At 37.2% G+C, this 15,776-nt stretch overlaps 1 protein-coding gene across 2 annotated transcripts; it reads right to left on the reverse strand.

Moving 5' to 3' along the window:
* Positions 1–1,694: 1,694 nt before the first annotated feature.
* On the reverse strand, positions 1,695–13,291 carry LOC129761991 (translation initiation factor eIF-2B subunit alpha). Of its 2 annotated transcripts, none has more exons than XM_055759910.1 (5): positions 12,853–13,291; positions 2,699–2,800; positions 2,260–2,629; positions 1,929–2,199; positions 1,695–1,870 (listed from the first exon to the last, which is right to left on the reverse strand). In XM_055759910.1, exons 1-5 carry the CDS (start codon positions 12,887–12,889, stop codon positions 1,724–1,726), a joined length of 927 nt encoding a protein of 308 aa, XP_055615885.1. In that variant the 5' UTR covers positions 12,890–13,291; the 3' UTR covers positions 1,695–1,723. The 2 variants fall into 2 exon arrangements, with proteins under 2 accessions (XP_055615885.1, XP_055615884.1); XM_055759909.1 differs by lacking the exon at positions 12,853–13,291 and adding an exon at positions 2,871–3,017.
* Positions 13,292–15,776: the final 2,485 nt, after the last annotated feature.

Raw genomic sequence — 15,776 nt, forward strand, 5'->3', positions numbered from 1 at the left:
AGAACTAATCAAACAAATGGAATCAAACTTAGCATATAGAGGTTTTGGGAATCGACAAACGTTTCTATGGTAGTTCGACACTTCTCCTTCCTCTCTAAAGGGGGGTTCCCATACAAATGAAACACAAATTTCTGCATAACTTGAGAACTAATCAAGCAAATGGAGCTAAATTTGGGATGTGAGGGTTTTTGGGTACGAGGAATGTTTCTATGATGGTATGACACCCCTTCCTCCTCTGGAAAGGAGAGGGGTCCCATAAAAATAATGCACATATTTCAACCAATCATGACAATTGAAAATTTTCGGGAAACTCTGAAGGAAAATGGAAAAATTCGAAGAATTCAATTCGCATGTGTTCTACAATTACATATTGACAAGCGTTGTTAGTCCATTTGATGTTTGCGGTAACGAAATTGATCTTCGTTCGAAAGTGGAAATGTATTTCAATGTGATAAAACGCACTCCTATATCGTCTTCTATCTATATAAATAAAAATGGATCGCCGAATGTGTTGAGAAGGACAAAACTCGAGAAAGGAACGTCGATCTAGGGCTGTCTTCATTCTATCATATTTTCTGAATCGAACATTTATTCCGTGTAACGGAGAAACACGTTGTTTGCAAGGGGATGAAAAATCTTGCACGAGAATTGTGTCTTAAAAATAATCTGATATTATAAAATCGAGTTTTGGTAGAAGTACTTAAATTTTATAGTAAAAAATAATTTAAAAGAGTCGATTAGAAGGTCAATCAATAAACAGTTCTGCAATTGGACCCATGAAAAAAGAAGAAAACGTAGATGTGGTAACAAAAAATAAATTTTGAGCGGGACGAAGTTTGCCGGGTTGCTCATGTTGCGCACACGATAATCAGAATTTTACATCATATGCAAATACACCTTCTATATATATTTATATTTGCAAAACAAACGGTGTGCTTTGCTCTTCTCTCACAAACACTATTACCCCATAAAGAACACGTGGTTTTATCTATACTACTACAATGGCTTCGTTCCACCACGCTTCTAGCCTTGAAAAAAATAAACTAAACAACTCGACCTTGAGAAATACATTTGGAAAGTCTTGATGCCATCCAATCGCTAGTTGGATGACTGATAAATCGTGAATAATCTATTTGTGATTTGTTATCAATCGATCATTAAATTTTCGTGATCTCAATTATTGTTTCCGGGTTAAAAGTGACGTAAGGTATTTTTCAGCGTTGAGAGTGATGTTCTTCAGTGGAAAATAAAAGGTGACAATTTGTTTCGATAATAGATTCGGTTTCTATTTTCTGTTATCGTTCTAAGTCTTCTAAGATGTTTAGTGCTGCGTTGAAGATGTAATTTTGCAAGAGAGGCTGAAAAACTATTTAGATACTCAAGAAGTTCAGAATTTATGTGTCAGTGCTCTAGACAGCGAGCAATCAACAGTGTATGTTAATGCTTAGAACTAATTTGACAATCAACTCAAATTGCTTCGCGTTCGCGCTCACTCTGTGAAGGCATTCATTTATCGACCCTTGTGATTGCTATGAAATATTTGTATCAAAAAGTTTTATTATTAAATTTATTTAATGTTTTCTCTCGTTGGCAATAATTTTGTAGTTTTTGCGGGCCTGCGACACCATGACTGACACGCGTTTGTGGCCTATTTGAAAAAAAAAAGGTTGAATACCGCTGATATAAAGTTTCCGTTAACAAAGAAAAAAAGATGGTTTATTGCTTATAGATAAAGTTTAATCAGTTCATCACTGACAGCTGACGGTGTCAAAATTCCCAAGTCGGTGAAAAGCAGCGTTATATAAACTGGTGGCGTGTAATCGACCAGAGGGTGCGCCTTGGAGGTGTCGCTCATACTGCTCTTGGGATACTGCAAATAATTCAATTTTGAGATGTTAATATCGCCTATCCCACATTGACAAACAAACCTTGTAATCATTGGGTAAATCTCGCTGATTCAGTGGATACAATCGGCTAAACTTGAAGCTTTCTACCAGCACGTAGAACGGCTTCTTCATTTCCCGGGCGCACATTGCCATCGTGAAAGTTCCAACACGATTGATGATTCCACCGCTCTCTACAACCCCCTCCGCCCCCACGAACACCAGATCGACGGTTTCCATGACATAACCGACCGTGGAATCCAAAATGATGGTGCACTCGATACCTTCGGCCTCCAGTTCTCTCTGCATATGTTCTCTAAAATTGCAGTTATCATCAAATCAAATATTCAAATCTCTCTTTCGAAGAAAAATTCACCCCTGTTTATCGGGATAACTTTGGGTGCAATACACCTGAAATCGTTTGTTCATCTTAGCAGCCAAAATTAGCGTGTCCCGCACAGTTCGGGATCTTGCGTGGGTCAAAATGCGACACCCGTCCCTGATGAAATTGGTCGCCTGTTTCGCCACCACATTTCTACCCTCCAGCAGTTTGTCCAGAAAGATCTTTCCCCGGGCGAGCATAATCAGCCGCACCTCGTCCATCGTTTTGTCATCGAATTTGGCCAGCGTGATGAATCGCGAGAATAATTCACTCCCGGACACGACCGACGTTATCGATTTTTCTGTGTTCCGCATCGTCTGCACCGCAGCTTGGATTGTGGAGTGCAGCTCTTGGACGGTATCAACTGAAAAGATCAATGCATGAAGGCATTATCATCAAGCGCCCAAAACTGCAAAATGCTCAGTTAACTCACATTTAGTTTTTTCCAGCACCATCAACAGTGTTTTGATTGCTGCAATGCCCGACGACAGACTGTCGTCCTTCTCGAGGATATCGAGAAAGTATTTTTCCACATCTGCAAACAAGAATAACCCTTAATATCTTCGCTCTCGTCAATCGTCAATGGGAATAGACTAAACATTTACCGAATTGACCGCTTGTCTGCTTCATCAGGGAAGGCAAAATATTAGGAGAAACAATCGTACAAAAAAGATTTCTTGCAAATGCGTGGAAGTAGTGAATGTATTGCATTTGGGATCGGACGCACCTGACGTTTCGAGCTTTGTTTTTGTTTACGATTCGAGCAAGTGTGCGTGTACCGGACAGGTTCGCTCAATTTATGCTCTGGTGGTTTTGCTGTATGGGCACAAGAATACAACTGTACAGACGTTAAATAAAGGCTGATTTAGACGATGCCAGTCAGCGCTCCAGTTGAAGTATCCAGTGAATAGAGAACACACTCTGTTCAAGTTAGAGGCCAATTACTTGTTCGATACTGGTACAAGTAACTTGGACAGAGTGTCTGTTCTCTGTTCACTGGATACCTCAACTAGAGCGCTGACTGGCATCGTCTAAATCAGCCTTAAGTATCAATGTTAGTGATTATCACGTTTATTCTAGAACCCGATCGAGTCAAATCTACCCGAACGGAAACAAATTATGCATTCTAAAACCCGTTCGACTAAAATCCAATCGAGTTGATCAAATGAGGTAACCTCGACACACAATTCAACATTGACGACATTGAGTTACGTGTTTCAATTTCTGCGGAGCGAAATTGGAATTGGATTTTCGAATAGAACAAACATTAATGATAGAAATTATGAACGAAAATTAACTTTTCCGTATCAATTACGTGTTTTATGTAATAGAATTACACATTTCTGCAAATGTTGGAAACATCTTGAACTGAAATTGTGTCTGATAATGATTTCATATTTATATAAACAGCTCATACAGTTCATGCATGCACTTGAGGAAGATTTTAGACAGGTGATTCAATGGATGGTCAAAATGTTGTAATGTAAATGTTAAATATTTATCAAAAAAAAAGTTGATTTTAGATATTTCCTCCGAATTTCGTAAACGTGTTGCCCTAAATTTACCGCTCAGAATGCAATCAAAATGTGTTATTTGACACAGAAAACTCAACCAAAATACTAGAAACAAAAATATGCTAGTAATATTATATTGATACAGCGATATTCCTTTGGAATGTCATTGAAGAAGAAAAATAAACGCATGTGTACACAGGAGAGTTGTGTCATAGACACGACCGCATAATTGAGGTAGTATTCCGTTAGGCTATCTGTTACATGCTGGTTTTGGATACGTTTCAAAAATTACATCGTTAAACTCTTCGATAATGATTTGGTGGCTCTGAAAAGAGCCGTTATGATTGTTGGGTATTGTTTGTTCACTTCATCAGTGATTACAACCGAGTGATGATGACAGAAGGATGGTGATTAATCGTTGGATTATTCATATCACGATAGAAGATTCTGAAGAGGAATGAGATATAATGGAAACGAGATGGCTCCTGTTTTCTGTATGGATAAAATAAAAAAATTGTAAGGAGTTGTATCTAGGACACGACCGCATATTTTCTACGTAAAACTACGCAATTACATTATGCAATCCACTTGTTTACCACTTCGAATTTTATTATATTTAGTATCTGAAATGACGTTTTGGGGAAAAATATTCCGGTCTGCACAACGACAAGCGGTTACAAAAGTACTCAACACCAAAAAATACCCCAGACTTGCATGTATTTGCAAAGCGGATTCACCAAGACACATTAATTTTGAAGTCCGTGTTAGGGAAACACAGCTCAGTGGGAAAAAATACCCCCGACTTGCATGTTTTGACAAAGCGGACTTCCCCAGGCACATTGATTTTGAAGTCCGTGTTAGGGAAACACAGCTGAGTGGGAACAAAAATACTCCCGACTTGAACTCTTTGTTAGGGAACCGTAAATCGGGCCAATCAAAACTTGCCAGTTAGGGCGTTTAAATAACGCTTGACATTTTACAGTTATTCAATTGTTCATCTCATGAAAAATAACATTTTATTAATTGTGATAGTCGCGTAGAAATATTTCCTTTCAATTGATGTTTATCTTTCAAAAAAATTCACCAATGATAACCAATGATAATTATTGAACAAAATTATCAATTTTTCTCACCACAAAAAAATACATGTTACTTTATATTAGAGAAAACAAGATATTGGTTCGTATTATTATTCGAAATGGTAAAGATTCTTTTATTATAATTTATTATAATTACTTTCTGTGTGTTTATTCAACCCATTTTCATTTCCGCTTCAAACCCAACGGAACACGATGCTGTATGCCTCAATGCGAATTTCAATTGGACTAACAGCACCTAGTCTGCTTCCGTGGCTGAGAAGTTAGCGTCCCATACTATCATATCAAGGGTTCAGGTTCAATTCCCGTTCTGGTCCGGGGATTTTTGTCAAAGAATTTTTTTTTTGACACACTGTGATCACGCGTATTCTAGAGCTTGCCACTCCATAATACATTCAAGGTGTGTTATCCGGCATAGAAATTTCAAGTAGGTACTATTAATCAAAAGTACGCAAGTAATACCTACGTTGAGGAGGTAAAAGTTCCACTGAGTACATTAGTGCCATCCAAGAAGAAGAACAGCACCTAATACGATACATAGAGCATATGGGAAATCACTTTTTCGAACATTCCATCGCGGTAGGGGGTCTCCGTAGCCACATTGGCTGCGCGTTCGCTTAGTAAGCGATCGATCGTGAGTTCAAAACTCAGGACCCTCATTGACCATCTTTGTGTTGTTACAGAATAGCTACGTCCACGCAACAAACATCAGCGATGGAGATCGATCCACGGTCGAAATTAGATCGATTCATCCATACAACTGCTCTGCTCTGCAAGACACATCGGGCTGCTGTTCTATAAATAGCTCAACAATGATCAATCAACTTCCTCCGCTGTCCGGTGGTCTAACTGGATAATGGAAGAAAAATACAATACAGAATACTCTTACGCCTAAATGGCTACTGTGTAAATGTACCATATGCAATGGTATAGAAGGAATACTGGCGAATGGCAACTGTGTAATGTAATGTGCTATAATTATAGATATGATAACCATGTGACATGTACACGATTAAAATTCGGCTCTGTTACAGCTAAAATGCTAATGAGCCTGAAATAAATAAATGGGATATAAAAAAAAAAACATTCCATCGCTTTTCCATTTTTTCTTGTCACATGAACATTCCTTGGGTAAAGATGAACACAACGGGCCTGATCACGAACATCACTGTCAGTTCATTCGCCTCTAACGAATTTTTATGAATAATAATATCTTCTATATATCAGAATAAATCCAAATTTATCCATCATCATCAGTATAATCTGAGCTAATTCCATATGGGATCCTTAAGTTTATTCCTCTTATCCTTCCCGTTCTCGTGTAATTTGATATACGGGACATGAGGTTTGATATAATTATTTAAACAGAAACTGGTCAGTAACGTCGGTCAGAAGCATAATTTTCATATGAAACATGTGATGAGTTTCAAGGAATTTGCCAAAAACAGAAAATAATTCAGATTTTCTTTAGACGGATATCAAAATTATGAAAAATATAATAATTTATAAATTATTAATTTAAAAGCTTTGCAATGATAGATTAATTTTTTCCTTATTTGAAACTTAAATATTCTTTCATTCAAAGTATGTCTTCAAAACAATATCCTTGAAAAAATCTATTACGTAAAACAAAAGATCAATGGCCTTATTCGATGTAGTTATCGTCCTGATTCGGGTCTTGTCCGCCAATTGCGAATGTTTGAATTACAAAAACCAGCTCTGCAATGTTGGAAAAACATTACAGTTATTATTTTATATTCAAAATATCAACAAATCAATATTATACATAATCAATCATAATGATCGTTTTGGGTCAGTGGCCTCCATTGCCATTTTATGGGGTTGCAACTCTCTGTTAGTCTAATCCTCAAAATAGAAACAAAAAATTCTATTCATTTAGGACAATCGAAATTAGACCTTTCACCATGTTTCAATCGGTCTACGGGAGCTACATTTTTAGTATCAATTACATCCGATAGTGTATTTATCGAATCCAAATAAACAAATTTATGTTCTCTGGATACGTCAGGATTTCGTTCTAAAAAAAGCCACCAAGCGGGTAAATTGTTGTTTGTTTATCTTTCCTTTCTTAAAAAGCAAGACAAGATTCAAAATGTTAGCAAAAAAGCTAAATAAATCCGAAATTAAACTTACTCCATTCCGCCTGACTACCCAGCAAACATTAAATCAAGATTATATATAGCATCATATGCCCTAAACTTTGGTTGGCATATAATGCGCCTAATTGGCATATGCATGCAAAAGTGGAGGCCATATATGTACATGGCAAATGCTTACCGAATTAGTTTGGATGAATATGCAACTTTGACCGACTATAATAGCGATTATGTTGAAATTGAATTGCGATCTAATATGAATATATTCATGAATCGTCAGCGCACCTAATACGACCTTTGCCATACTCATATACGATTTATTACAGACATAGAAAAAAAAACAAATGGCGCAAAATATTTTCGTAAAATGTTTATTATAGCCTTACGAATCGCCATTTTTATATATGAATATTTATATTTGTGAAAATAATAATTATTAAATTTACTTGTGTTGAGAGTGAATTATAAATGTTTAAAATGGCACAGATTGATGTTTGGTGAAAACTGATCCGATGTGGGTTCGAATTCCGGTCGTCTGTATTATCGTTTTGCTGCATGTTTCATTAGAAGGGATGTTTGCCGTTGTTACTTTCATCGAACATCAGCAATTTCGAGTGCTGATATTTAGAAGCCCATTTTTGTAAATCCATAAAAAATCTATGGTTTCCTGTAATAGATTGAAATTAAACACGTTTTATGAAATCATTAAAAATTAAAAATAAATTACCATAATCAATGAAGTCATTGAATTGCTCTTTTCCTGCAATGAAATCAAAATCCAAATTGATTCATTCAATATTCCATTTTCGTCTGTTAATTTGTTATGAGTTTCGCTCATATTTGTTTCGAACCGTTTAGCTTCTCTCCAGCGGTTGCGATGTTTTGTGAGTAATCGACTATTAGAGCCACTTTTTTCAAATTTAATTATGTTATTCTTCCGTATGTGTTCAGACATTGCTGTTACGAAATGAAACTTGTCAATGTTAAAGCATTCCATTGACATTTCAATATGATGTAATATGTTCTTTATTAGGATCTAATATGATTTACTGTTTCATGATTTTCTTCAGCATACAACACAATTTACTGCAGTACTGAATCGATTTAAATTATACGCTTATACGACATACAAACTGCATCAGCGTAATACACGCATATGATATGGAATCAATATATTTTATGACAATGTACATCATAAAACTGATGTTTATTATATCGAATTGCGACTTAATTTGATAATGATATATAAAATCGAGTTTTTACATTTTATGCGATTTCAAATATACACGATACATACTTTTATCGATATTATATGCGATTATGATTTATTCTGATTTCATGTAAGACTTAGCACGTGCAAAATTATACGATTTAATGTTTGCTGGGTAGCTTTCACCATCTAAAACACAAGTGACAAATATACCTCTTTTTTTCCCGTGACGTGACAGTACCGTGATATTCATAATAACACCGAGTTCATCAAAGTTGTCACGACGGATGAACTCTTCCAGATTCTACACACACGGTGGCAGCCGTAATAACGTTTTATACAATTCACTTCGTTTTCACCGTGAAGTGACATTCGTGATCAGGCCCAACAAAACAAACAACTTAAATCGGACGATCCGTTCTCGAGCGGGAACACACATCGGTTTTATTTATGAAAATTGAAGAATTTTTTAAATTTTTTTCGATAGACACGGCCTTGCAAGCAGATTTTGCGTCAGTTTTATCCATATATTTTAATAAACGAGGTCTTCCTCTACACTCCTGATTGTTTATAAGGGCAACCGCACCAATGTGTTACTATTCAAGGTTTCTAGTCTCGAGTTTTAGCCGTTACCAATTTATTAACTCGTCGATTTACACACCCGTCGTTGCTATAGTATCACTTCTTTTTCGCACCGTAGGTTGCTAAATACGATTGCTATTACTAGAAGAAATGATATGTGTCAGTTAATTCCCCTTTCGTCGCATTCATTTTTTGATAGATAAATGTAATATATACACTTCCGAAATAATATTTCAGAGCAAAATCACAAAAAACGAACACAAGACGAATGAAAACCACAACAGATGTTTGACATTTGTTGAAAATAGCAACACATGGTTCGGTTGCTATCGCGTTGCCAAATTTGTTAACTTACTATTCACCGAGAGGCAGATTACTATTCCCCACACCTGAACCGCAACCACCAGTGGGGTTGCTGCGTTATGGTGAGGGTTGTCAAAATGCGAGAAGGAAAATGAAAGGTGGGAAGATTTTTTAAATCTGTGACGTCACAGATTTTGTTTATGAATGTTACTTTTCTTATAATAGAAACTGGAATTTCAGTATTGTTGAGGTGTTCTAAACTTTATTTCAATCTTATTTTACTTCTCGTTACATCGACCAAAAACGTAAATGAACAAAGTCAGAGTTACAAAATCGTTTTTTCCTTTGGCGGAAAACATTTTACAGCGCATGAGAAAAAAGTAGCATTTTTTTTCCGCGTAAAATGCACTTGAAAAATAAATTGAATAGACTCCATATGACCTAAATTGTTATGCCTGATATGTGAACTTCTTATCTTCCTGGCTACTAATACAATCAAAGTTTAACACAAGCAAAACCCGTGAATCTTCCCACCTTCTATTTTTCATCTCGGTCAAAATGTCTGTAACAACGCATTGGTGCGGATGCCCTAATGTTTGTACAAATTTCAAACCAAACTTTATCTGTAAGGCTGATGTCACATTAGGCGGATTCGTCGCCGCGGATTGCGCGAGTAAAGCCGCAGCGGAGGATCTACAGTGTATTGTGAATGAGCCATGTCACACAGAGCGGGGCGGTTTTGGAAGCGAATTCATATCGAGAAAAAAAATCGTGTCAAATATTTTACCTCCGGACAGTGTAAGCCCACCTTAACTCGAATACTCGCGCACGGTATCACCTACTTATACAAGATGTTTTTCCTGCGTCACAATATCTCTAAAGGCTGATTTAGACGATGCCAGTCAGCGCTCTAGTTGAAGTATCCAGTGAACAGAGAACAGACACTCTGTTCAAGTTATTTGTACCAGTATCGAACAAGTAATTGGCCTCTAACTGGAACAGAGTGTCTGTTCTCTATTCATTGGATACTTCAACTAGAGCGCTGACTGGCATCGTCTCAATCAGCCTTAACCTACTACACTTTTGACGTAGGATTACGTCTTTCGGGAACATATTGGGGTACAAATTGAAAAACGAATATCGATCGCATCGTGAAGAATGTCCAATTTTAAACGCGTATTGCTCAGTCATTTCATGACGGATTGATGAGATTTTTACATCAAAACATTGCGGCACTCTATAACAATTTTTCACCTTGAATAAAATAATATATATCATGTAATTAACTATCGAACAATTGAAAAATCTCAACCCCTATCTAAACGGTACTGATTGGCCGAAATTGACGTCATTTCTTTTTCGCCTGCTTCGCTTCTTTCGTTCCCCGATAAGTCAAATATTAGCATGTCGAGCGAGTGGGGGGCGCCTATTTCTCACATACCAACTGATATAAAAGGACGGTAGCATTTTTGGATTTCTCATTCTCGTTCAACGCTCAGATCGGCAAACATCTGGGCTTCTAGTGTGCAGTGCTCTACAAATCATCCAAAACCATACGGTGCGGCAAAGGAGAGGAAGCCATCGGCAACCAACGATGGATGCGGTGCGGCAAAGGGAGCAAAGAAGAGGAAGCAGCGGAGAGCAACGAATTAAATCTTGTGTGCATTGCTGGTGCGCTCCTCTTCACATCAACAATTGGATGCGGCAAAGGAGGCAGAGGAGCGAAGTGCATTGCATCGCATCGTATCACACCCGCTATCCGTCGTTTAGCTCGTCGTGGTTGTGCCAATCAAACCCTCGCAAATCGACACACAGAAGCCGATAGCGCCAAAGTCAAGGAAAGCATCAGCGAATCCGTAAAAGCTACCGCTCCCAAAACTAAACTGCTACATCCGACTGAAACGCAGCAGATTCCGTACAACCCATTAAACCATTCCAGTCCTTCTCAGGACTATCAATTTGTTTTGAAACAAAAGAGTTTATTTTACTGTTTTCCACTTACCACAAAAACTATATAAAACCGATCAAAAATACTGTTTATTTTTAACATTTTCTACTAACAACTAACATGGAACGTATCATGTCAAAAACATACGTTTCATCAACCACCTTTTATTGGATTTGGCAAAAGAAGCGAAGGACATATGCATGCATGTATATAACGGAACGCTCCAGTCATACACAGCCCGTTAGGGACGAATGACCTTTGAGTTAAAGTCCCTTCAAAAACAAGAACGAACGATACACAGCTCGTATCAGACAAATGCATGAAGAAATTCTATAAAATAAAAATAATATTTTTGTGGTGCCTTTGCGCCAACTACACGGGCGTGTAGCACCATAGTAGTAAAAAATGTCGAAGTTCGTGACATCTGGTAGCAATATTTTTCTTCTTTTGAATTATAGAGACTTTAAACTTTACGTTCATTCGTCTCTAGCCCGGCTCATGTACTTACAATTATTGGTCAGTTATTACGAGATAATTGCATCAATCGATCTGAGCACTCCATAACAATCCATCACAATTGATAAAATAATATATCATATGAAACTAACTAGCAAACAATCAAAAAATTTTCAAACGGAAATACCTCGTTCTGATTGGTCGAAATTGAATATACGGAGAAATCGGCTCATCAAAGTAGAGCGAACTTTTGCTCCCAGTGTGTATTCCCTAACAAGTGTATTCCCTAACAGAGACATTAAAACGAAGTGTATTCCCTAACAGAGACATTAAAACGAAGTGTATTCCCTAACAGAGACATTAAAACCAAGCTGCCTGGGGGAAATCGGAATACATGAAAGCAGGGGGGCTTTTGTTTCCACCGACATGTATTCCCTAACAGAGATTTCAAATCCAAGGTGTCTGGGGGAAATCAGCATGTAAATACCTTCGTGGTTGATAGTTTAACTAACGACGCGCACAAATGGATAGTGCTTATTGTAACTAGCGTGGGCATTGCTGATTGCATACTTGCTGGCGAATTAGTAGGGAGCGATGAATGAGTGTTTTTTTATGTTCGTTCCAATAAGAATCTTTCGATGGATTAATTGAAGAATGATATTTCAATGAACTGAATAGAACCTATGTGTGATAGAATATAAATAAACTTTAAATTTGGAACTTTTATGTTGGTTGCTTCGTGAAATTTCATATCAATGACCGATATTATTGTCCAATTGAAATTCGCATTGAGGCATGTAGCATCGTGTTCCGTTGGGTTTAAAGCGAAAATGCCATTTCCATTTCAAATATATTTTCTCTATAATAAAACAACACTTTTTTTTCTGGTGAGAAAACTTGATAATTGTGTTCGATAATGATAATTATCTTATATTACATTGATGAGTTTTTTTCTTTATTTCATCCATACATAACACAGGAGCCATCTCGTCCAATGCCACAGAGCGCGGCTTTCATCATATCTCATTCCACTTAGGCATCTCCTATCGTGATACGCACCATCAAATGACTAATCACCATCTTTCTATCATTATCACACGGTTATGGACATTGGTGGAGTGAACCAAGAATACCTAACAACCAGACAAAACGGCCGCCAAGAGATTAACAATGTAATTCTTCAAACATATCCAAAGTCAGCATGTAACAGATAACCCAACGGAATCCTACGTCAACTATGCGGTCGTGTCTCGGACACAACCCTCCTGTGACTTTTTGGAACGGTTGTTTCTGTTGAAGTTGTTTTCTGGTGCGATCTATTCCGGGAACTCACACTAGCTTCAATTTTCCTCGCACCTACCTTCCATCAACGTTGACGAAATCTTTGCTGCTGTCATCGGACGACCAATTTTTGCTACGAAAATCTCACTTGAATGCCCGATAAAAACTATGCACAACTATGATGGTACGTAACACCACTTCTCCCACGTAACTGTCCAAAAGGGAACCGAGCTAAATGCACAATTAAACAATAATACTTCAAACACAAGCCACGAACTCTCGCTTCACAAAAAAAATGTTTATCTGCACTATCTAACGACACATGTGTAGACAGAAAAACGCCTAATGGCCACAAGTAAAACACAAAATTTGAAGAAACACTGGTTACAAAAAAATCACATTCTGTTTGATAAAACTAAGTGATCGAGACTGTAGAAATCACAAACTTTCTATGAAAATTTACCGAGAAACACCTCGCACGTGGAAAAATGAACCGCATGCATCGCTGACATCGATTGACTTGCTGAACTGGGGGTGATCAATGATACATATGAGGTGAAGCAGTAGACAGAGTATATTGGTATTAGTAAACAAAATATGATGTCGTCATTATTTGCATTCAATATGGAATGTATATGGAAGAAAGGAAACAATATTTAAATAACTCACAATTTGATGATGTCATGAGCTAAAATGCTCATGAAATCTTGCAACTGATTGTTTTTTAATAGATTATAATTGCAAAAACGTCCAGAGAACAGTCGTATTCTTAGTCCTCGGAAATAGTAGAATTTTCAATAAAATGTTGCTTAATTGTAAACTATTTTTATCAAATTACATGCATCGGTACTGGGAGTCTTCAAAATATCATCATATCATCGCGAAAATAACGAAAATTTGTTTGTTTCTATGAAGGTGAGAGAGTGAAAATGGTACACAAACATATCACTTTTTTCATCTTTTCCGACATCATTTCACGAATATCCGAAAAGATCTGTTTTTAATTGATAAAAAACTTGCCGAAAAAAGCGTTCCCACATGGACGTGGAAGGCAATTGAATGTTAACCCATTCCCGTACAACATCGAGTCTCACTCATAGGTACTTGAATAACATAGGGCGCTAGAACGCTCAGCAGGCTAGTGAAATCACTTGATGTGTGACTTACTAAATAATACAGGAAGGGGTGACTTACTAAATAATAACTCTTGACGTCACAATGTGAAAAGTAGCTACACTAGAAGAAATCTTTCGTAACTGGAGCTACCAAATCTTTAGTAGTCGATACATTGGTAGAATGCACACATTATTAGTACATTTTACCAAAATTTCGTAAAGCAAATGTCAGATGTAATATACATTCTTACGAGAGATTAGTACATTTTACTTGATAGCGTTAGTTAGTGTTGTCATATCTGAGCAATTGTGTAGAGCAAAGCTTGCAGTCGCCATTTCCCTCATGAAAGTAATACAATTCGGAGGTAAGCAGTTTGTTTTAAATAAAATATAATCATACATTTATATTTCTTCTCGGTCGCGAAGCTATTTTCGCCGAAAGGAAATGAAGGGCCACACCGAATATCTATCTCGACGGCACCGGCAACAAAATACTAACGCAGATATCCATTACCAACATGCCAATCATCCAGCAGCAAAATGCTCCGAGCGTGGAAGTATACCCGTTTGCAAGTTGTGCAAGCGTAAACTTGTGCCCATACAAGTGCTTAAGTGTTCAGTTTTTTATGTTGGAATTTTATTCGATGGAAATAAATGAACAAAATATAACCTCTATATCGTCATTATTGTATTGTATAATAAACGAATGCAACCCGATATCAATAAATTGGGCGTTGGCACGAAATCCCGTAAGAAGGATCGAAGTTGGCGCGATATTCTGGTACATGTTTTGACACTTGTATTTACTAATTTACTCGCGTAAAATATACGAATTAATAGTACGGTAGAAAATGACTAACGAATTGGTATTAATTACTAAAGAATTTGTAATATATACTAATTATTCCTCTCAGTGTATGGTAGCGCATGCTATCACGCCCACTACGCTCGCAAATTCTGCCATTTGCTCCACCTATTAATCCTGTTCATGGCCAACAACTCTGGCTCTAACCATGATTCGTTCATCTGGAATAGAAATCCTTTAGATGTAATGCTTAATGAAAGGTTCCAGAATGGCAAAAGAAATACGTAGCTTTTAGGTGAGAATTTGTATTTTCAAACGACTTTTTTGTACAAACAAATACTTGATTACAGGAGATGCAGGGTATCCTTTGAAACCTTACTTAGTGATACCCTTTCGCACATCGCACAAGGCAAACAAAGTTTAATGAGATCCATTCGAAAACTGAAAAACGGTCGAAATTAGATCGATTCATCCATACAACTGCTCTGCTCTGCAAGACACATCGGGCTGCTGTTCTATAAATAGGTCAACAATGATCAATCAACTTTCTCCGCTGTCCGATGGTCTAACTGGATAATGGAAGAAAAATACAATACAGAATACTCTTACGCCTAAATGGCTGCTGTGTAAATGTACCATATGCAATGGTATAGAAGGAATACTGGTGAATGGCAACTGTGTAATGTAATGTGCTATAATTATAGATATGATAACCATGTGACATGTACACGATTAAAATTCGGCTCTGTTACAGCTAAAATGCTAATGAGCCTGAAATAAATAAATGGGATAAAAAAAAACATTTTTTTTCGTATATCGGGCGATTTCTGCAGAATTTGAAGCCATTTGCCTCAGAAGCTTTGTTGGTTCTACGAGCATATAAAGACGGTTGTCTGCATCCTATAGATTACGATGTGATGTACGTTTTCGTTTGTTTTGGCTGTCGTTGCTGCTCCCTAAATTCTCAATGTCGTTTAATTCCTGTTCTGGTACTGGCTCGATCACCAGCCCCTTTATTTCGCGCGGCGAATGAGGTGAGATGGCTCAAGTCACTGTGTTCCCGTAGGCGAATGGCGTGACTAT

The sequence above is a fragment of the Toxorhynchites rutilus genome, chromosome 1 (assembly GCF_029784135.1).
Source record: "Toxorhynchites rutilus septentrionalis strain SRP chromosome 1, ASM2978413v1, whole genome shotgun sequence".
NCBI lineage: Eukaryota > Metazoa > Arthropoda > Insecta > Diptera > Culicidae > Toxorhynchites > Toxorhynchites rutilus.